The sequence below is a fragment of the Scomber japonicus genome, chromosome 19 (genome assembly GCF_027409825.1).
Source record: "Scomber japonicus isolate fScoJap1 chromosome 19, fScoJap1.pri, whole genome shotgun sequence".
NCBI lineage: Eukaryota > Metazoa > Chordata > Actinopteri > Scombriformes > Scombridae > Scomber > Scomber japonicus.
Window position 1 is genome coordinate 8,337,752 of NC_070596.1, and position 24,069 is coordinate 8,361,820.

The 24,069-nt window shown below is 39.1% G+C and overlaps 1 protein-coding gene across 2 annotated transcripts; it reads right to left on the reverse strand.

Moving 5' to 3' along the window:
• Nucleotides 1-1,735: 1,735 nt before the first annotated feature.
• On the reverse strand, nt 1,736-23,754 carry gsna (gelsolin a). Of its 2 annotated transcripts, none has more exons than XM_053340482.1 (16): nt 23,654-23,754; nt 14,485-14,688; nt 12,447-12,601; nt 11,830-11,991; nt 11,567-11,716; nt 11,375-11,464; nt 11,045-11,177; nt 9,662-9,966; nt 9,013-9,146; nt 8,564-8,654; nt 5,923-6,093; nt 4,885-5,059; nt 4,148-4,269; nt 3,981-4,058; nt 3,816-3,876; nt 1,736-2,811 (listed from the first exon to the last, which is right to left on the reverse strand). In XM_053340482.1, exons 2-16 carry the CDS (start codon nt 14,678-14,680, stop codon nt 2,642-2,644), a joined length of 2,193 nt encoding a protein of 730 aa, XP_053196457.1. In that variant the 5' UTR covers nt 14,681-14,688; nt 23,654-23,754; the 3' UTR covers nt 1,736-2,641. The 2 variants fall into 2 exon arrangements, with proteins under 2 accessions (XP_053196457.1, XP_053196456.1); XM_053340481.1 differs by having other exon boundaries at nt 14,485-14,685; nt 23,654-23,719.
• Between the last annotated feature and the right edge of the window lie 315 nt (nt 23,755-24,069).

Sequence of the window (24,069 nt, forward strand, 5' to 3'; positions counted from 1 at the left end):
GTAGTACAGTACACTGTACTTGCTTTGCTCTCATTCTTTCATTTTAATCTGAAGAATTGTGAATGTGAAAGAAAGAAAGAAACATTCATTTACATCGTAGAGTTGTAAATACAGTAGAAATGATTTGAGAGGCATGAGATGGAACCACGCTGAAGTTGCAGTGATGTAATAATGGAGGAGTGAGCTTGTGATACTGCAGCCCGTACTAACCAGCATGAGTGTATGCAGCTGCTTTAAAATAGCCTGTTTAGAGTAATGAGTGGCCGGAGTGATGTGTAAATAACATGAATACACACACACACACACACACACACACACACTTTCTCTCCAGTTGCCATAACTACTGTCTCAGATTACAAGTGGTTGAGGCATACTGTCGCAGTACATGTACAGTATGCTTTCTATTCACATGCAGTATATGTAATATTTAGAGGGGTGGGGAAATTATTAGGAACACTTTTTAAAGTATCTATATAGAGTTGACAAGAGTGTGTATTGTAGGACTCAGTGTTCTTATTATTTTGTCCACAGTGGAGACTGTAAGAAAGAAACTTTTTTTAAAACCTTTCTGCCAAAAGCCTTAACATACTGCCATAGCTTCATTATATACTCTAATACATTGCTATGCATTTCCAAATGAAACCTCAGATAGCAGCCTTATTGACCTTTAGCATTCACATGCCTGATTTTGGGTGTAAACAAGCCAAATAGTTTATGCATCTATCTAAACTGAACTGTAGTTATTTGTCTGTTTTCTCCTTTTGCCAGTTGCAGGCCAGGAGTGTTAGTAAATGTAATGTGAGCATCAGCATCTATTGGGTGTCTGATTTAGTAGTGTTTCTTTAGATTCATATATATATTCATCATATTAATAAAAAATATATATAGTGAGGGAGATATCAGAATTGGACCCAGGCTTAATCTGGCTCCACAGATTTTATTTTATTTTTTTATCTTTTTTTCTTTCTATTTTAATTGTTGCTACAACAGAGGCTGAGTTTTATTTTGCTGTAGCTCTCACTGTTAGAACTTTTATTTTCTATCCTGCCAAGTTGAGTTAGAACTATTTAACAGAAAGTCTGTTACAGCTAATATATACCTATGCTCACATCACCATCACTGAGCAGCTATAATCTCTAGTGCTTCACCTGTTATTTCTGGTGGTTGTGTTTCGTTCACTTTCTCAGGCAGCATGTGTGATTATAGAACTCTTGAGATCTCGTATGTGATCACTCGGCATTCACTCATATAGTAAGTATTTTTTAAGATCATTTTTATGGTCAACAAATTCTATGAAAAGACCAAAACCAACAATAAATTGATTTAACATGTATTGTCTGTGTATCCAAAGCCTGTTGTATGGAGGTGACTCCTGCTTGAGTAACATTTAAAGTACTGAAACATATGTAAAGACTGAACTGTGAGCAGTTGTTAAAGATTTAGAATTTCATTGAGACTCAGTGGGCTGCTTCTGCAAAAAGTGTTGAGAAAAAGACAAACAAATCGTTGTTTTTGGTCTTTTCATGAGATTTGCTGACAGTAAGAACAATGTCGAATAACACCAGTCTCATCCTTTATGAAAGAAAACCTGAAGTCATTAAAATTACGAAACATCAGAAACTTACATGTAAGATAAGACTTTATTGATCCCAAAGGTGAAATTTATGTGCAAGATGGAAGAAAATGTTACACTGAAAAGTATTACTTGATGAGTTCCAAGTTTTACTTATTTTACTTCTTTTTTTTTTTAATGTTTTTTGTACCGTTTACTAATGTTTGATATGGTTCTATCTTGACATTGTATCATATGCATACTTTAAATAAAGATGCAATCAGAAAGCTTTTTTTGTCTGGATTTGTTTGTGAGACATATGTTTGTAAAAGCAGACACATAACACTTGACAGGTTTAGTTTGGTTTTATTAAAGTGATAGCAAGGCTTAGGGAAACATCAGAAAGTGTCACAGGAGGTGTAACTGTTTTTTAAAGCAGCAAAGCGTCAAGTTTCCCATGAAAAGTTGCAGCATCACTTTGGCATTAATCTACGTCATTTTATTGTCAAATAAATATAACAGTCATCTGACCTGAAGGTGCAAGCAACCTATCTATAATGGCATCTTTAATAACTGGTATAGTACCTTTTTAAAAAAGAAAGCAAAAAGCAGGTTTAATGTAAACTAAAGGAAAGGATATTAAGGCATCACTTGTATTGCTTTTTCTAGGTGGTGTTTTCTTGGCAGTGAGTTCAGAGGTTATAACACATGGAGGATTTTTTGCCATATGTTTTTCACTAGAGGACAGGTTTTTCAAAATATAGAATAAATGAGAAAACTGTCTTCTATAAACATGGTAGCAGACTGTATTTAGTGCAAAACCCTACAGGAAGTCAGTGTATCTGTTAAAGTTCTACTAACAGGTAAAAAGGCATTACTAGAATGAGTGACAAAGTGACTAAAAACACTGCTTCATCAACCTGTATCCCTTAAAAACATTACAGAAAGTTTAAAAAAAAAAAGAAAAAAAGAAACTCCTCTTGGTTCAGGGTGTACTGGCAGCTGAAAAAAGTCTTATGATTGGAGCTCAGTGCTTGTAGCGGAGCAGCGGGGGCTGACAGAGAGAGGAGGGGAGGGTCAGGTAAGAGCTCACAGGTCCAGTTCAGCCATAGCACGCTCCAGGGGGTCGCTGGTCCAGTAGTCGTGGTCCCAGCCCAGGAACCAGCCGGTGAAGGTGGGTGGCTCGAAGCCCTGCTTGATCTTCACAATGGGGGTTCTGCGGTCCCTATTAGCAGGATCTGTCTCGATGTAACGGACGGCTGAGGAAGAGGAGGAAAAGTTTAAATTGGTGCTAGTCATGGAGTAAACTTGAATCACAAATGTACAACAGAATGATGTGTCTGTGTGCTTTGAGTTTAAAAACCAGGAAGGGAATTGAAACTAGACAAGCATCTGTCAGTGAAATGATACAATACATTTCTGCCAGTGATGCTGTAAAAAATCATGTCTCATGCTAGTCTACCATGAGAGCTCATTTTCGAAGGTTTCTTTTGGACATGTTTTTTGTTTCTATTCACTTTCTTGCTAACAGTTAGACCAGACCCATCTCTAGTTTGTACACTTATTATTGATTAGCTTAGCATAGCATAAAGACTGGAAACAGAGGAACACAGTGAACCTTACTCTCCCAGAAGATAGCACAATCATGGTGTTACAGGGGACTGTAGGAGCCATGAAATTTAATTTGGGCTGAATGTAATATTCCTCCCATACACTAGGGGGGCACATGGTAAAGTCAACACGTAACATGGACATTGGTAAGAAAATAAACACAGTATATGTGAATTACTGGAAAAGACTAAATAGCTTATCATTTTTGAGTACATGTCTAATTAATTACATCCATGAGCAGCCAGTAGGGCTTAGTCACAACAGGCGACTATGAACAATTTCTTGGCCAAGAAATAATCCTGCATATAACCATATAACCCCACAATCTGTACACTGTGTTTTTTGTACAGATTTTCCAAATGATGAATTATGTTGTTAAAGGACCATTCTGTAGGATTTAGTGGCATCTAGTGGTAAGGTTGCAAATTGCAGCCAATTGAATAAAAATCTAAATAATATAACAATAATAATATTCTGCTTACTTATTGCATCAAGCATTTTTTTTACAGTGAGGATGATGCTTTTAACCAATTCAACAAACTTTTTGATCTTGGAGAAAGCGGTTCAAAATGTTCCTTGTTAATCACAGGTCTAAATGACTTGTTCTTCAGCTATCTTTAATTATATGAGCTTTTCTCCTAGATGTCCTTACCAGACGCCATCGCTTCAGTCTTCTCCTCCTCCTGGGCCTCGTTACCGATCCAGACAAACACCTGAAAATGGGAAAGGTTCATGCATTTCTGTTGTTTTCATGGCAAGTGAATCTGCTCTGCATACAAATGATATGAAAACACAGTTCTAGCTTTGATTTCTCTACCTGCTCCCAGGTGTCGAGGATCATGACATCATCAGTGGCGAGGTCATCTTGGGTCAGCTCCCCAGGTACCTCTTCGATCTGAGGAGAGGAAAAGGATTCAGTGGTGCTGTGGAGGAGGTATTGTGTGTAGTGTACAGACAGCTGCAGAGCTTAAACCAAAGACTTACGATGAAGTTTCCAGTCTTATTGGAGCAGGCGAAGAGTCTGGGTGGATGACTGTCCATCTTGTCCTTGAGTCTGGTAGAAGTGCGGTATTCTGTCTTACCTCCCAGAGCCTCCCAGAACTGATCTGTGAAGACCATGGACACACTTCAAGTTACAATAGTTTTACATATTTTAGGGAAAATAAGACACCAGATGGGCTTAAAATAATAGTTTTTGGGGAAACACAGAGAGTTATGAGTAGATTGGTACTACACACAATTAATCTGCAGCCAGGAGACAGTTAGTTTAGCAAAAAGACTGTAAACAGGGAAACAGCTAGTCTGCCTCTGTCCAAAATATTTGATTAACATTTAAACAAATAGTATATAACATGTTTGAGTGGATTTTGTCACCCTCAGCAAAGCTACGCTAACAGGCTGCAGGAATCTGTTATGTATCAGTCTGAGGTTTTATATTTGAAACTGGAACCAGAAAATTCAGTTTAGTCTTGCGGTTAGAGAGCAAATCACAAGATGGCTGATAACATCTAAAGGGATGATGCAAGTTTTCTTTATTTTAATATAAATGAGCACATGCACAGACTGGAGTATAGTTGAAAGACGACAAATTTCATTTCAATTTAAAGCCTATTTCAACAGCTTGACCTCAGTTTGTAGCTCACACAGAAACAACTCATTACTATTGGTGTTTGTTTCAATTCACATGCACAAAAGTTACTGTGTTCATCATGTTTCCTCACCTGTCTCTCCTCCCTCAGAGAGCTCAGAGGTCGACACTCCCAGGATTTCACACAGCTGCTGAGCTCCCTGCTTCTCTGTGTCACTGGCACCCACTCCCACCCACATGAAGGAGTCTCCGGGGGTCACCAGGATAAACGCGTCATTGGAGTTCAGGTTGGATGCCGCTGCGTCCAGCTGGATGGACACAGAGATACTATTGGTTAATGTGAAGCTCTTCTACTCCGGCCTCTAACCCGACAGTGTGTTTTTCACAGTCTGAGCTGTCAGGGTTTGGCATTTTTAACATTTTTAACATTTAACTTGTATAACAGACAAAAATGAATTCTCTGTCTGGTGATTTTATTTCCCTTTTGTGGTTATTTGGCGATGCTAGTGTATTTCAGGCATCGACCAGACTTTGTTTTGGGCCACACTATAAAAAATGAAAATGGCTTTCTTCCTTCATTCATGGAGAAAGATTTATTTGACTGCAAATTGGCGACAGTGAAACCATGTGACTCTGTAAAATGTGCTTTGGCCACACTAAAACAAAAAAATCGATACCCAGCCATTTAGTCTATTGATGAGACTGGCTTTATTCTATATTTTTATGATAGCCAAAGTATGGAGCCCATAAGAAGACAAAAGTGAAAAAATAGATGACACCAAAATCATTATATGGAAAGATCAAAGTCTGTCTCTCAATACCTTCCTGACTTTTCTGGTATGTCTGTTCATTCCTACTTAAAACTTAAAAATGGGACACTCATGCACTTTATACTTTCTTCATCATTATTTCTTACAACATGCTAATTTCCTTAAATAGCTGGGCACTGTAATTTTTACTAAATGCGACTCAAACAGGAGTAAATAGTGCATTTGTTGGGGACTATTTTCAGCTGCGGATTAATACAACTGTGGTGCTTTATGGTTTTTGGATAACAGTGCCGACTTTTGATCCACAGAAACTACTTGCAAATAGATCGACTCATTGTTGTTTTTTGCTTTGTTATTTGAATTTCTAGACAATAAGACAATCCTTTAAAATGTTCTCTTACCTCTACAGCTCTGGTGTGTCCAGCAGAGTTGGAGCGCACCTGGAAGAGTCGAGTCTCAGCAGGAGCGGACTGACCTCCCTCTCTGGACGTTCCTCCCTTGTACACCACCATGGGCTTTCCTCCAAACAGACTCATGAGATGGGCCGGCTCCTTACCCTGCATCACCCTCACCTGGTACACAAACACCCAAATTAAAACTCTACATCTGAGCAGAAGGTTGTTACAGTAATTCACACAGCAAAATACCTCATGCGTTTTGATGTTGTGAGATATCCCAAGGTGATGCAACAGATCCAAAAAACCCAAATCACAGCAGGCAGATCCTTCCTAGTTCTGTCTTATGAAATATGAATCAACTTTATATGAACTATATCGACTACCGACACAAGATGGCAGCATTGAGCTGAGCCACATGTTCACAGTCTGTCCAGCAAGGTGGTGGGTGTCACGGTCTGTGAAATTAGGACACTAACTGGTGACGCAGGTTATGTCTGAAATATTATTCTGAGTCTCTTTAGTCTGCAGCTTTTCTCATAAACATTTATAGCCTTGAGCTGGTGTGTCTGGTGCTTCAGTAGTAGAGTCAATTCTACTAATCCTGGGTTGAGAATGGAGAACTGGTAAATAGTCATTTATAAGTTTACACATTTTAGTTCACAGTAGTAAACTTCCAAACTACAAACAGAGCTACAAACATTTCCCACCACTCATTACTCTTCCTCTGATATAGAAGTATCTGTCTGTTACACAGTGACTGAAGGTACTTTGCTTTCTTCCTAAACTGCAGGGAAGTTGTATTTAAGTCTTGTCATCTTACATCAGATCTTACATCAGTCAGTGTCAGACTTCTTGTTTTGGTTGTGAAAATGTTTGCATATTTTCAACTCAGCAGCCAATCACAGGCCCCCACAAATCCTCACTTCAGCATGTAACTTAAAACTAGGAAGTGAAAGAAATGATATGCCTCTATTGTGCAGTTTCTCAAAAGTTAGACGTTTGTTGCTTCTGTGCATTATTGTGTAGTTGGGATTTGTCTCTGGGTTTCAAACCTCAAAAACATCTTGATGCTTACATTTTTAATGCATTGTGCCTGAAGCACAATGGATTAAAAACCAAGCCATATTTCAAAGGTTGATAGTGAAAGCTTGCTCAGATTCAAAGTATTTATTCTGAGAGATTTACTGCTTTTGAGGATAAGTTTGCCAATTTCATAAAAGGGAAAGTTCCTGTGCAGGTCTTTGTGTGAAGATAACACATTAAACATTTGAGGAGTGAAAAATGAAAAGCAGGTTTTGTAGTAAAACACTTTGACATTCCTGAAAGTTTTATCGTTGTATCTGTTGTCTAAAATATCGTAAAATGGTGAAAATGTCAGCCAAAGTTTCCTTAAGCCCAAGATGATGTCATTAAATATCTCATTTTTTTCAGTTAACAATGCAAAACACCAAAAATATTCAGTTTACTACCAATAATGCAAAGAAAGGCAGCAAATCCTTCTACATTAAAAAGCCGTATCCAGAGAATGTTTGGCATTTTTTCTGAAAAGAAAGCAACTATTTCATCGATCATCCAACGGACTAATCGAAGCTCCAAACTAATTTGGAAAACTGTGAATACAAAAGTGACATTAGCCAGACAGCTGCTCTACATTTTGAAAGTGAGTGCAGGAGTACATCTGGAAGAATAAACGTGACGATCTGCAGATGTTTCCAAACAGGATGGATTCAAATATTTTAACTTAACAGACTCACACGCAGAAAATGTGTGATGTGACGGCACAGACACAACACAAACACGACTGCTGTACATGCAAATGACACACGGAGGAAGTGAAGTGCAGAACACAGAGAGGAATTGAATGACTTGCATGAAAACAGAGCGAGGACTCACGCTAAAAAACTGAACTACAGACTGAGCTTGTTGATTTTAGGCTTCACAGTTATTCCCAAACTTCATATTCATACATATTTAACATCTATTTGCATCATTTTACATGTATGTCATTATGGCTTTGTCATAACATCAGTTCAGGACACAGAGCGTTTATGTTTATGGAGCAGACAGGGTCGGCGGCAGAGGAGATAAACATCCACAGCAGAATGTCCTGTTTGTATTTGACCAAGATGGTTACATGATTAATTAGACTGAACTCCTTATCACATTAACTGGGTCTTAAAATAGCAAGAAAAATGAAGTTAGCTGCTATTCAGAAAATCAGATATTCATATTCATCTGGCAAGTGACAAAAGGCACCAGATACAAACTGATTGAGAAAAAGAAAAAAGAAAAAATTTGTTTTGCTTCTTGTTTTGGCAGGCTCTGGACAAAATCGTGCGAGTCATTTTGAGAGGATGAGGAGGAGGGATGAGGGGGACGGGTAGGGGGAGGGGGGGAATACCTGAGTGGTTATAGGAGCACCAACAACCTGAAGAGAAATAATGATGGAAAAGACGCAGTAACAGGGAAACCGGGAGGGAAAGGAGAAATGAAAAGGATGTAAAGGTCAGACAGAAGGAAGATGCTAAGTAAGCCAGAAAAGAGTGGAAAAATCAATTTTTTTAAAATAACAACATGAATATCAGCCATGAAAACAAAGAACAGATGAACACAAATTTAAAAAAAAAGGAGTCACGTGTTTTACCTGCACAGGACCACCGCCGAGCTCGTCATCCAGCTGGGCGCCGAGGATGGCGGACGCCCCGATTTCATCCTGACTGGAGTCCATTCCCTGCCTGGAAAGCATTTGAAAGAATTATGATTATATAGTTTCAGAAATTCATCTCATCTTTAAGTGGAATTAGCAGATGAAATCATTGATGGACAGCATTCACCTGCATTCACCTGATCAGAGGCATGTACTGTCATTGTCTTAAAGCTGCACTAAGCAGTGAAGGCAGTGAGGTAATGTTAGAAAATATTAACTCTGACACTCAGAAACATGTGACTCTTCTTCCAGACAGCTTAACATGTGTATGATAAAGATCCCACACAGGTGAGTTTAACCTTTGTAGATATCAGGGAGTTTGTTGGTTAAGACGGGAACACTAAAAGCTTGCCTAATTCAGCTTTAACTGTCTCTTATGTTCTCACCACATGTAGATAATGTGTCCCTGGCGTCCTCCATGAGAGTAGTTGTACAGGATGATGTAGCTGTCTCCTCCGTAGAACTGTCCGTATGTGGACGGATCCACTGGCATCTTGTCAGAAGCCTCAATGCGCCAGATCTGATGAGAAAGAAGACAAGAGCACAAAGAAAGATCTATGTGAAAATGTAGGGACCTTTGTTGTGTTTAATGTTTTATCCCATTTACTTAAAATCACGTTCTCTCAGGCAGCCATTGGCTTCCATTGAATTTTGCACGCTTGAAAATCCTCAAAAATTCAGCTGCACTGTGTCACTTTAATTGCAAATGTGTCAGGGAGGTTGTGTGTCTCTACAACTCTACAGCAGGTAAGATGTTCTACTACATGGGACATTACTTAACAGCCTATGTGTAGCATTTTTAAGTTATGATACTGTCTTTTAAATGATTCTGATGACACAAACAAAAGGTTTTTTTGGATAAATGACAGTCCTAATGAAAATAGGTACAGTCTGTGAGAGTTTTCAACCAGTGTCTTTTATGATACTACTACTAGGAGCTGCAGAAATGTAAAAATCCCAAATCAGTGTTATGTCTCTATAAGTTGATTCATGCTTAGACTAACATGAACAGTTGTCCAGCCTCGGTCCTCTCACCTGTTTCTCTCCGTTGCCCTCATCCACCATGCCGTGCTGGGCGGCCATGGCAGCAGACTCGTGCAGGGTGGCGGCGTCGAAAGGCACCTTCTCGATCTTGGCGATGCTGTTGGCGATGTAGGCGATGCCCAGGCCCTCTGTCTGATCTTTGTCCCGCCAGTTTTTGAAGAACTGCTTGAAGAGCGGCGTCTCGCCCATCTCTGGTAGGATCTGGACCTGCGTGTGTTTGGGGTAACCCATCTTCTTGATGAACTCATCCGCAGCCTTCATCGCCTCCTTTCTCTCGTCCATGTTGGCGTCTTTGCCTGCAAGCCAGAGGAAAGAGATCCGGGGTGAGGATTATGAAATCAAGTGAGAATATATTACAAAATATTACTCTTAAAAGAAATATACTAAATAGTCTTTTGAGTATTTTAATTTATAATTTAGTTAAAGGGAATAGGCAAATCTGACTGAAAGATCCTTCCTATAATGCAGTGACTTTTAGATTTCTCTAACATAAAAGTTATGAATTCCAATTGTTGTAACATTTTGTCAAAAGGAAAGATTACAAATAACATAATACTGAAAACTTAATTAATAGAAATTAAATTTCTGATTAATTCTAATTGAAATTGAGTTAGCATGATTTGGATTAGCAAATTTGTTATTATGCATTTAAAGGAATAGTTCAACATTTTTGGAAGTACATTTATTCATTATCTTGAAGAATGCAACGGAAATGTTGATTCCACTCTCATGTTTGTACATTCAATATGAAGCTATGAGCTCAGCTTTGCATAAACACTGGGAGCAACAGGAAGTAGCTAGCTTGACTGAAAGGTACATTACACTGCAGCAAGAAATAGATCACACAAAAGTCCCAGTAAAACCACAGTGTAATTTTAACACTTTTCTACAGAGATGTACAAGTGAGATATGTGTTAGTTAGAGTCAGACGTGCTGGTAGGCAGATTATTATCTACCTTTTATTGGTTAGAGCCAAGCCACAAAGCAGTCTTTATGCTAAGTTCAGCTAAAAATATCCTGACTATAGCTTATTTAATATACAGATATGAGAATAGCATCGTTCTTCTCATGTGACTCTGAGCAAAAAAGCGAATAAGCTTATTTCCCAAAATGCCAAAACATTCCTTTAATTCACCTTCAGACATATCTCACTATATTAAAAGAGGGTTAAAGAGTCTAAAGAGAATTCTAGAATTAGTATTGGTCTTATAAACTCACAAAATAACAAAATAGCATTACACTGTATTAATAGCTTAAAACAGATGACTGATCAGCTGTTTGACCACACAGCATCTATTCTGCAGTGGTACAAATGTCTCATTTGTGAATGTGAACCACTGCTAAACGAACACATGAGGAATCCACTGTACTGACCTTTCCAGACGAAGATCCTGCCGTCAGAGCCGTGGTCCAGAATGAAGCAGTCACCGGACTCCAGGGCGCTCTGGGCGAATGGGTTCTCTGCTGCCACCAGTGCGATGGTCATTCCTCCGCTGGCATTGGAGACCTGAAGGAAGGGACAAAGGAAGAGAAAGCTGTCGATTAGAGACGAGAGGTGTCACTTTAGTAAGAATTACTGAGTGAAGAAGTAGATCAAAATAGTCAAAATAAACTGAATAAAAACTAATTATAGTGAGTCTACATTACAAGAAAACTATCACTAATAATATGTTAAGACAGCATAAGTGTTCCTGTTAATCTCACCTTGTAGAGCTTGGCCCTCTTCCTGTTGGTAGCATCAGCCTTGATGTCATCAGAAGCTCCGACAGGCAGATCTGGTTTAGGGCCTAAAACCTGCAGACAGAAAGAGGATCAGCAGGTCAGCAGATTCTAACATGGATGTTCATTGCAGCATAACGTGAGATTTAAATTACTCTCATAATTCACTGATCTCACTTCTATCATCTTCTCTCTCTCCATCCCCTCGTCACAGACGTAAACTCGGGCCCTTCCGCTGCGCTCGTTGTCACGGATACCCTTGGCGACCTGCGTGGCCTTCAGCTTCTCAAAGCGGTTGCTCTGGGAGCCACACCACTGGAAGATCTCCTGTACAGCAGGAACAAGAAGAGCAAATCCAAAAGTAAATTAATAAAAAACAAAAATAGTTTTCCAGTTATTCTTATTCCATTAATCTGCTTGATCGCCTCAGTCTCACTCACATCACCCATATCCAGGATAAAGCAGTCTCCCATGTTGAAGCTGTCCCAGCTGACCGCCACCTCTGTTGCCCGGACGACACGACGACCTTTGACCTGCAACAGCCGCTGCATCACCACCTCGTTGGTGACGACGTGCTTGAACCCAGATGCCACACCTCCTTTCTGAAAGGTAAGGGATTCATTTTAAAACGACTAAACATGGGAAATAATTGAATGACAATTGAGAAATTTAGACACTTGATTGATGAAATGATGAGGTCATAACAGAACAGATCTTCTGTTTTATAGATACTGAATGACAAAATTCAGGTTATGCTTTATTATTATTAATGATTGCATTGTTTCTGTAGAAGTAAATATAAAAAACATATTTTTATAGATATTTGGAAATTTTAGATACTTCATTCAAAATATAATTGTGCTAAAAAGGATTCAATATTCCTTTAATGACACTGAAAGAGAAAATAGTGTTTATGTTTTGAGATAAATTGAAATATAACCATAGAAATTTATAATAAACAGGCAGAAATATCACTTCAAAAACAATGAAGTGGAAAAATATGCAGACAGATGTGCAGTTTTTGCAGCTGCACACACGCAATCAGTTGAAATCTTACCATGTATTTGATGCCAGACTTGAAGTAGCCCATAAAGGTTTTGGACTCGTGTCCCTGGACCTCGCGATACTGGATAGGTTTCCCGCCGAGGAAGTCGTCCATTTGGACTGTAAAGATGGCCGCTGAGCCGCTCTCATCCTGGGTGCAGTGATCACCTGTAGCAGACAAAGCGTAGATGAACTCCATGTTAAATCCTGTCGCTTATTTTATCACAACGGTCACGCATCTACTCCGAGAGCTACATTTTGTGTGTTGAGGAATTCACTCACTGAGGACACAGTGAGCTAGAGATCAATATGTGGTAGCAGCAGCAGCAGCAGACACATTAACACACACACCATTATTCTATATCAATTTTTGTCTGGTTCAGCAGCATGTGGGAGGGTTACATCATATCCTGTTTATTGGTAAATGCTACGTCCATGTTCCAATTTAGCCGACTAAAAGCACATCAAATCAATATGGAAAGAAGACCCGACTCAACTTCTCATATTTTTTGTACGCTTTAAGCTAAATCCTAAAATAAATGCCAGTGTCAGACATATACTCATCCGTCTGTCCACATTCATTTACAGGACTAGTCTTTAGGTGGCTGGACAGGGTTGTGGCTTTAGCACATGATCATTTTGCATCTGAGAGGATGAGGAGGAACCTTTTTAAAGCATTTCTGTTCTTGAAGTTTAAAATAACAGCCAATGCTTCATTTACTCCACTGCTGCGGCTGTGCTTTATCTTTCTGCAGTGTCTCATCCTGCTTACATGGATCAGCCTTTCAATTTGTGACAGGTCTTTCCTCCTGTCAGGACGCAGGGACAAATGTGCTTTGTGATTTATTATCAGCTACACATTCAGTGGAATTTCACAGCAGTTATTTTTTTCCAGTGACACCTCATAAGGTAAATATGAGGTTTTAATTTGAGACAAAGACATTTAGTCTGTATCATTTGAACCAACTTTGATCATTCATATCACTTCTAAACAAATGCATTATCAGTAAGGCAAGGCAGCTTTATTTATATAGTACATTTCATACACATACACAATGTGCTGTACATTAAAAAAAATCAGATGATTTAACAGTAAGAATTGGAAGCATAGGAAAGAGTAGTGATTGAAGTAGTCAGATCTTTAAAGGAGCAGTACAACATTGTTCAAATTTTTTTTTTATGTTGAAGTTCCACATTCAACTAACTTCACAAACTGTAAGAACACAGAGAAATTGAAATATTACAGCAGTATAAAGTAGCACAAACCGATGCACAGTATATAAAAAGAACCTAAAAAAGAATATTATATAAATTATGAGCATTAACTGTATATAATATGAAGTATAAAAAATGTTTTCTATGTAAAATCTGAATCTGTAAAGTAACCAGCTGGGTGATAGATCTTAAATCTTGTTTAAGCTTTTTAGATTTTTGTTGTTGATATAAGTAAGTTCTGCTGCATTCTCAAGCCATGCAGCAGAATTTCATCTTTTAATCATTTAATATGCAGAAAGAGACATTCATGTAACATCTTTTTCTCTGTCAAATTAATTTCAGTGTCTGTATTTTAAGTCAAATCGGTGTTTCAACCTTATCTCCAAGAAATCCATTTAATATAAATATAATTTCCAGGAGACAGGATTGTATGATGAACAGTATTTACCAGTTCATCTTTTAATTTTCTAGACAAAGCTGTCACTTACTCCCCTTCAATACATGAATAATTGTTCTGACTTGTTTCAGCATCAGCAGTAAATACAGCCAGACAGCAACACTGTCAGGTGAAATTACTTTCCTGGTCTGATTTGCAAGTCAAACAAGATCACAACTGCATTGGGTAACTGACATCAGATCTGTCCTTGAATATGATTACCCCTCTTTTATATCAGACAGTGTTGGTAGCATTGATTCAAATTTAAAAGTATTCCCTGTGCATCCGTATTCTTAAATCATTTAAAAACTTTAGAGTGAATTTTCCCTTTATTTCTGTTCTTTTTTTTCTTTACTTCTGTTCTTTTAGTACAGTGTCTGGCTCATTGTGTTGCACTCACCCAACCAGAAATGGAGATCATACTGCAGGTTCCCTGAGCGTTGTTTGATGGTGTTGAGGACGAGATAGGCGTCTCCGCTGTAAAATCCCCCATACAGGTTCTCGGGAACGGGGACCAGGTCAAAGCTCTCCACCCTCCACACCTGGAGGCCTGGCTTCTGTCCGGCCTTCTCAAACTCTGGGTGGTGCGCTGCCATTCTGTCTGCTGAGAAATCACAACACTTGAGGTTCAGTGCTTTTCTCTCTACTCTGTAGGCTAAAGCTTACAGGGGCGGTACCGTGGCAACAAGCTATGATTTATAGCTTAAAGGCAATGGTCAAAAAGTCAAATACTGCAGAGATAAGAGTTGCAGTTCTGTGATAAGCTTTTAAAAACGACTGGGGACTCCCTGTTTGACTGAGTGGTTGCCATGGATACACCAGTAAAGTTTAAGGCAATAGTTAGATATTAATGCACGGTATGGTGAGTCACTGGTGCCCTGTGCTCTGGGTGTTTCCTCCACTGAGCAGGAAGAGGAAGTTCAGGCAGTTATGAGTCAGGCGTCGTCATAATAGTAGTGTTGCTGGCAAAGGAAACACTGTGCATAATTATATATAGCTATATAGGAGCAGAGGGACATTTTTGTTCTTCATTCAGTCCTAACTGTATCAGTAATAAATCATACATAGACTCCTTGGCACAAACCTTCTAAAATAACAATACAACAAAATCTCTACCAGTTCTCACAATGTATAGCATCACCTGCCATCTGTCCAATAATGAACTACACTTCATGCACACACATACCATACACTTCAGCCATATCTTAAAGCATAAATACACATGGCGCCTGATCAAGTGTTTGAAGTAGGTGTCTGTGCTGCATTGGATTACAACCCGCTGGCTTCTAAGTGGCATTGGTGCATGTTTGAGATTTTTAAGGTGGGAGTTGAGCATCCTGTTTAAGTCTTTGTTATGGCTGCCTGACAGTTGTTTGTAGAAGAGTTCATGAATTAACAGCTGAGGAAATCAGCTGATTCTCTCGGCTGGGACGCTGATCAGATGCCTATCTCGAGAAGTTGTTTTCAAAGAACTGATTATTCAGAGCCTTTCCTGCATAAACATGAGGGTGTAACACTAATTTTGAAACCCCTATGCTTCATATTCACTCATCTTCTATAAAAGACACTATAACAAAGGAAGGCATGTATAATTATGTCATTATGTAAAATGTTTACTTGCAAGATAATATTTAAAATTCTCTACATTTGAGCAAATATTGTACTTTGTTTAATAGCTGTAGTTTCCAATTACCTTTCAAATTTAGATTTCTATATACAAAATATAAAACAATCTCTTAAAATAAGATGCATAATAGATAAACTACCCAACTGTGGTTAAGATCAGCTCCACCTGACTACCTACACCATTACTACTGTATATCAAATTACATTACACACTCTTAAAGTGGTCATTGTTCATTATTAGTAATTTTACTTTTGAAACTTTGGGAATAATTGCAGTTTTTGACTACTTTGACAACGTCCTATTTTGTGGATTTCTATCAGTTATGATAATTGTATTAATTGCTGAGATCTATGGATATGAAACAGGCACAGAAAACTGTGCACACACATCTATGCTTAGTGCAGTTGGTCAAAGTTGAAGTAAAGTCTGTAAACTGATGGATTTGATGGATGTTTACAACAGAGTGTCTGGATAATCATTTTTTTCTTTGTTTTCTGTTCCAAATGGTTACCTAACTTGGTGGTTTATTGCCAAAGTGTTTGATGGGCTAATGTTTTGTGTTTCTTGCCTCATCGAATGTCTTCCTTCTGTCAATGCTGCTTTATTTCCACATCTCAACATTTTCAGCAACCCTATGTTGCAATGTTTTTTTTACGCAGATTCCCATTTTGTATCTATCTATATTACACTATTACACTTTATACTTCAAGAGTGAAGAGATACTCAGTCTTGCAATGAAGGATGCCAGGAAGAAAAGACTACTAGTAACCAAACATAGATGTAAACAATGTTGGATCATTTGTTTAATGAGGAAGGAAAAGCATTTAGCACTCTGATAAGGCCTAATGGGTTAAACACAGTGTGTTTTGGTGAGAAACAGCAAATGTAAACATAACTTTATCAGTTTACGTAATGTGTACCTTTAACTTCATATCATTACATCTGATAGAAATCATAGTTACAAACAAAAGTATGGAAACATATTGCTGCCACGCCAGAAAAAGAAAAAAAGCATAGTTGGTCTCAGGCAGAGGACTCCCTGTGATGTACTCCTATACTTTCTCCATGTACCATGTATCTGATGTGATTATTTTCCTTCAGCTTTTAGAAGTGAGGCTCAGTCTATGGTTAAAACATGCAGCAGCCATTTCATCCCACCAAGAAGACTATGGAGAGAGATCTGTCTTTGCGCACCCTAAAAGGAATCAGAAGACCACAACCTGTGTTCTCTTTAACATGTGTGTTAGTGCTTGTGACTGTGGTGGCTCCTCCTACGTCAGATCAATGAGAGGGTCGGACTCATTCATCCTTCTGTATACAGCTTGATGAATGAGTCCGACCCTCCGTATGCAGCTCCATGCTTTTTAAGAACCTTCTCAGTGTAAGCATATATATTGTACAGTATAGTACCACTGTGCCCGGTAACAGCAGAATCAACCCAAGCATGAAGTACAACTTAATCACATCGTGTAAATGAGCCACATTCCTATCCGCTGTCCCCACACGTTTCCTCATTGTATAGTTTACATGATACTGAAAATTCATGTTATAAAGTGATACGTTTCACGCTATATGTGAGTTATAACGTGATAAGTTTCACATTATACTTGAGTTATAACATGTTAAGTTTCATGTTATAACGTGATAAGTTATATGTTATAATGTGATACGGAAACTTCGCATTTTAACGTGAAACTATTCACGTTATGACATGATACTGATGTTTTTTTTCTTTTTCTGGCGTGGCAGCAATACACTTCCGTACAAATGATCTGAGTTGTAACAAACATCTAGTTATTTATTTCATCTCAGGTAACTTTTTTGTGGTAAAACCTAAATATTTACAATGTACGATTGCACAGTTCAGACTGCGAAGCAATTATTTTCGTAACATATTCAGAAATGATCAGGAGTTTTTGCAGCAGACTCTGGCCCACACTGACTCCACACCCTGTAATAATTGGTGGTCTGCACAGTAAACACTGCACAGAGAGCATAAAGTTCTCTGAAGTGAAGCAGTGTTCTCAAATTAGAATCTAACCTCTCTGAAAAGGGCTTCTGCTTGCTCTCACAGTCATGTTTTGAAAACTTTTACTAATTTATAAAAATGTGCTTAATAAGCAATCCAAACCATCACTACTTCTTATTAACAAGTATAGCTCTTTATGTAGCTCTGCATCAGGTATTACAAACATTTTATAAACTGGGGTCATTTAGTTCAAACTGAACACAGAATTCAGTTTTCCACAGGAATGCTGCTTGGATCTGCTGCCTCTAAATTTGCATGACTTACCACATCGGAGCAAAAATCGGCCATTCTTCCACACGGCCGCCTGCCCACAAACATGACAGGAATCTGTTCATGATCCTGGAGGAGGGAAGTGACTCACACAAGCAAGCCAACATATGTGGGGGTCCCTTCCCCATTTCTGCTCCCCTCTTATGTAACAGCCGGACTCACTGCTCTATATTTTGTGGCCATGGAATGTTTCAATGCGGGAAGACCATTTCAATCTTGGTTTTTGAATGAGACAAGCTTGCTGATAGACTTGTCAACATTAAATTATTAGGATAGACATATGACATTATAAGGAAAGGAAACACGTGTGTTCAGTTGACAGTTGACACAGTCAAAATGAAGATGCAGCCAAAACATCTGGGTGACCTGGAGTCAAACAAGGCCATGCATTGTCTGAACTTCCATCCTGCAGCGGCTGTATCCAGGTTTGGCCGGACAAAGAGAAACTGATGCTGCTGGATAATTCCACAAGGGTCATTATGGCTTGATGGAGGATGTGGAAAGCTTATTTTTTCCGACAGCAACTCTAGAGTCTGAAAAGCTTGAGTGCCATAAAAGTCAGTAGGTCTGTAGCCTTTGAGGCCACATGGGAAGTTGTATAGTAAATAACTGCTAGACAAGTGTTAGGGAGGTTTAGTCATCAACTCATGTTGCTTTCAGGTCTTTTAGTTCTCTGCCTTTGATTTTAGGAGATGGTATTGGTGTCTCATCATGTGGTGATTCATAAGATTTTACACAGACAAAACACTCATCTATCGGAACATGGCAATGATCAGATGTGGGTATTTTGTAGAGGTAAAAGGAAATTAGTGGATGCTGTGACCTGTAGAGATTTTGATTACATTTTTATAACAGTGTCTGCCTATACCAATCCAGTGTATCAGATTGGTGCATTGCAGTTTGGTTAAGCCTCGGTCCCTCTATTTCCCTATCAGCTGTGTTATTATGCCTGGTTGTTGTACTTCTGATGTATGCTTTTTAAGACTCAACACTATATTTATATGTTTTGTATGAGGAGATCGACACCACTCTCATACCTAACAGAGCTGGAGCCAGGAGGTAATTAGCTTAGCTTAGCATAAAGACTGAATCTATGGGGGAAAGAGCTAGCCTGGCTCCCTCTAAAGCTCAAAAATACACCTATTGACACCTCTAAACTCACCAACATGTTACTTTTTTGTTTAGTCCATCCACACAGTGATGTAACCAGGAGACTGTGTGCTGTTTACTTAAGTCTTGGCGTCACAGTGAGGTTGCCAATTTGTCGTGAAATACTGTAGTTAGCCTACTGCACAACTCCGTCTAAAACCACAAATTGTCGTTTGTACATTTCTGTTTATCTACAAATTGAACAGATGGGATAAAATGTGTTAATTTGGGGGCTTTGGAGTAGCTGGCAGGCACATTTTTTTTACCTCTGGACAGAGCCTGGCCAGTTATTTTCCCATGTTTCCAGTCTTTACGTTAAGCTAGTCTAACCAACTCATTGCTAGAGCTCCATACTTAGCCACAGACTGAGAAAAGCACTCTTGAAAATAATGTAAATGACATATCTCCTAAAGTATGGAACAATACTTTTAAATGATTCATCATTTAATTACTCATTTAAATGATAATATTGAGTTCATTGACATATATGTAAGCCTAGCTAACATCTCATAAATCATCACTACAGTACCACAAAAACTGCATCTAAATGAGATAGTTAGCACAACTTCTGCTTCTTCAATATCAAGAGGAACTATCTAAAACAACTGTGGTGAGAGAATACAATAACTTTATGGTCCCAAGTAATTTAGTAGGCTGATAAAAATCAATAACTTCTGCTTGAGCTAATATAAAGCCATTTATTAACTGAAACTGACAAACCCAGCAAGAGGATCCTCATTATCACACTATTGGATGTAGGCTATAAAGCAGAGAAACACACTTTCATTATCAAGTCCCTGGAGGTAACACAGGGCATATTAATGAATAAAACTATGGTCATAACGCAAGAATACAGTGTGCCATAGTAAAGAACAAGCAGAAAACAAACTTAGATTTTCAGCTCTTAACTATACTGGAAGTGAAGTTTTACCCAGTTGCTCCTATGTTGTGTAAGTTTCATGACAAAAGTACTCATGTACCCCATTAAATCCCCATGATCAATGTTCAAGAATACATACTGCATGCATACCGTCTCTCTGAAAATTGAGTTGCCTTATGTTTTTGAAATCCTGAAAAGTTGGCTTGTTCAAAAAGTCAGTCTTTCATTTCAAAGGCAGCTGCATACCTTTACTCATTCATGGAAAATATCACTTTTGTGCAACTTTCTTTCAATTCTGGAGATACAGTCTCCGTGGCACTAAATAAATTCAACTGCGTTTGACTATGATCTTCACCCCCTTGATGCAGGGAATTGCTCTGTCTCTTTCTGCACATCAAGGTAGTTTTATCCCAGAATTAGATACTCGTACCGTCTGTGTCTTAATAAAGCAAACATCAGAGGAGACATGAGGCATCTGGATAACCTCACGCTTTCAATAAATCAAAGCCAGGTATTAAACAATGCATTAACAACTCTGACAAAAGCTAGATAATAACAAAAACTCGAACAGAACGAGGGAAAAGGTTTGAGAAAATAGTTTTAGACACAATGAGTTTTAGTTTTTCTTTTTTACACGTTAGAATAATTTGTTGAATGAAGCGCAGCAGCTTACTAGAACAAACATTAACCAATAAATGTTTCTGGCTGCTCCAGTTTGGATTAAGTGACTCATGGTCTGGAGGGGTAGTTTGTTTGACACATGCACAGCTACGAGCGTAAATAGAACATGTCACATGACTACTGGTTAGTGCGTCTTCACAGTTGTGTTGGAAGAAGCAGATGGTGCCTGCATGCTACTCCACACCTCTACGGAGGTAATCATTGAGTTTTTCTACCCCTCATCTGCTGGCTCGTTGTCCCCCCACCTTCGCCTCCACGCAAACATGGAGTGAGTCTGCCATTCCAACCTCAGTTATTTGATCCCCCTCCCCCACTTTTACCAACCTCTCCCTTTTGTGTCTGCCTTCACTTGCGGCCTGAGTTGAAAACTCTCAAACTCTTGATCCACTGCACAGATAGCCACAGTGGATTCATATGACAAGAAACAAAGTATTTTATTGAGCTCTTGTGATTTTTCGGCTGGTGTCCCACTTCAAAAACAAGCTGATTATATTATTAATCTGTGAAATCTGGATTTCTGTGCAATAACAACACCCCCCCCCCCCCCCCCCCCCCCACCCAAAAAAAAAGAGATTCCGCCTTCAGGAAGGGGGATTCTCGATGACTCATTTTCTCCATGAATGCCACTCTCAGCCTCTCAAGGGCGGACCAGCTGCCCAGTTTGCTCAGGACACATCAGATAACGCTGTGCACAGTCTCTACAGTCTTCCATAGCTGCTCTGCTCTCGCTTTCATTTGTTGACACAATGTAAAACAAAGAGAACCCAAATGACTGTTTATGACTTAGTAAATAACTGACTTGATATATGGATGGTTATTAAAGGCTATGAGAAGAGCAATCCACCTGATAACACTCCAACACTGCTACGAAACAGCCAATGGCATCATATCAATATTACGCACAGTGTGTCACAATGAAACTGATTTACGGTTTCTAAAACATCATCTTGTCCTAAATGCAAAGCGTCTCCAAAACATGATGTGTGTTATGAGTGTAGGGAGTGACTTATTTTTGCCCCTACTGGAAAAACTCTCTGGAAAAACACTGACTGAAGGGAAGTCAATGGGAAAACTCTCGACTTTTCTGCAGAAATAGTGTCAGTAAATATTATCTCCAGCAACTTGGTCTCAGGTGCTAAGTCCACTTCTTGAAGGGTGTGTTTTGGTGGTGATTTTTAAAGTTAATGTTTTATGGAGAAGTTATTAAGGCTTAATAAGGGTCTATGTATGCCTATCTCTGCCTATATCTGTGTACTTGCTTATCATACACTTCAGCCCCACCCCATTCTCCCACATTTCAATAGCCAAATGGTAAGATGGGTCTTTTATCAGTGCCCCACCCAACAACTACCAGAAATTATCATGTCATCTCTGTGGTTAAGGTTTGGTTAAGTTTCGGCAACTAAAACTGCTTGATTAAGGTTAGAGAAAGATTGCCTTCATTGTCAAAGTCACATACTTCTTACGTATGCACTGATTTGGTGATATGCGGGCCAAATCATGTCTTCTTGACATTATTGGATACAATTGGGCTAACCTTTGGTGAAAAGTTAAAGGTCTCCTAAAGGTCTAGGCTACACATAATCATTGCTTCAAGAGCACTTCAATAACTGTATTTCAATGTGTAGTTAAGAAAGGCGTCAGAGTGAAATACAGTCATTTAACTGCTAAAACAACGGTTCAGTTCAACCAGGACATCTGTAAAAGTTTAGCTCAGTTTTAATCTTAGCTACAAATCACCAAATCAGTGTTGGATTTACTGGCCTTCTGCCTTACAACAATGTCATGCCACCTTTTGCTAATGGGAGAGGACATGGAGGACAGTCACTGGATGACTGCATGACCACACAACCTCAATTGTCAGGAAACATTAACGTAACTCATGTTTACATTTAAATAACAACAGACAGTGTCATTACTCTTTTGCTTTGAGGGCAGCACTAAGCAACGGACAGCAAACTTGAAACGTCCTCATAGAAACCTTTTGGTGTCCTTTCTTTCTCTTTTCTTGATTTTACACATGGACGAAACCTTCATCCAAACCAGTCCATCTGTCCTGCCCCACATGCACAGAAAGCATGCACACAGTTGTTTAGGGATTAGTTCTAAATCTGAGGTTGGGGTGTAGCACAGTCTGTGGATTCAGGCATCCCGTAATCTTTGGCCATCAGACAGCCAAGTGTGGATCTGACACAGCAGTTTCTGATTGGCTAACCGATGTCTGTCTATGTCTCTTCCTCACACATACACACCCACACCCCATATGCACACGTACACATATATCATCTGGTGCACTTAGCTCAGGTTTACTGCACCAAAAAGCCAGATACAGGATGTTGTAGCTGACTTCGCCCCATGAAAAGTTTAACTATTTGGTTTTGGTTTCCATGGCAACCACAGATGTCTCTCTAGCACATACAGCTGTCAAGAGGATATCACATTGTTTTACCAACTTTTTTTTTCAATATTCTGCAAGACAAGTGTGTTGAATTGTGTTTTGAGTATCATATCGTCGCAGTCTGTACTTATTTGAAACAGTAATGTATAAAGAATGTGACTGTGGTCAGTCCAAGTAGATTTTTAGTCATCATCCAGGGTTTCCACTGTCTGTCCATATAAGGCAGCAGCTGTGTTGCACTAATAACAGTAAAATGTGGGTTTATACTTTTTTGAATAGACTACATGAAAGAGAACTTCATGCAGAAAGCAGCCAAATACTCTACCCTATGGCTTTTCTTCAGTTGAGCAGAAATGTATTCCAGTCTGCATGGAAAGTAACGGCTCATTTCATTGCAGCGTTCATTAAGGCAGCCTATCAAATCACTGTCCGACCATCTGTATTTTTGTCTGAATTGTTTCATTGAACAAAGTGTGTGTGTGTGTGTGTGTGTGAGTGTGTGTGTGTGTGTGAGTGTGTGGGGGGTTTGACGTACCTGAAGGTGTGAAGGCTGTTGTCGGGGTCGGACGGACGGACGGGTGTAGAGCTGAGCCGCGGTGAGCGCTTCTAGCTGCAGCGGGAGCAGAGATGCGACGAGTCGGCGGAGCAGCGCAGAGCAGAGCCGCTGTTTATGCCTGTGGCCCGGGACACTCCCCGTTATGACACTCCCCTGAGCCTGCAGCACCGCCTGCAGAGGGCGTACACGTGCTTTATCAATCAGTTTCACATCTATCTATCTATCTATCTATCTATCTATCTGCAATACAATAACTTACAGTATCTACAGTAGCCTACAGTGTCAACAATTAGGCCTAGGACTACCTTTAGTGTAATGTTCTTTTTATAAAATAGTATTATAAAAAATGTGCATTTTGCTCTACAAATCCATAAGTTGTGATATTTTTGTATAAT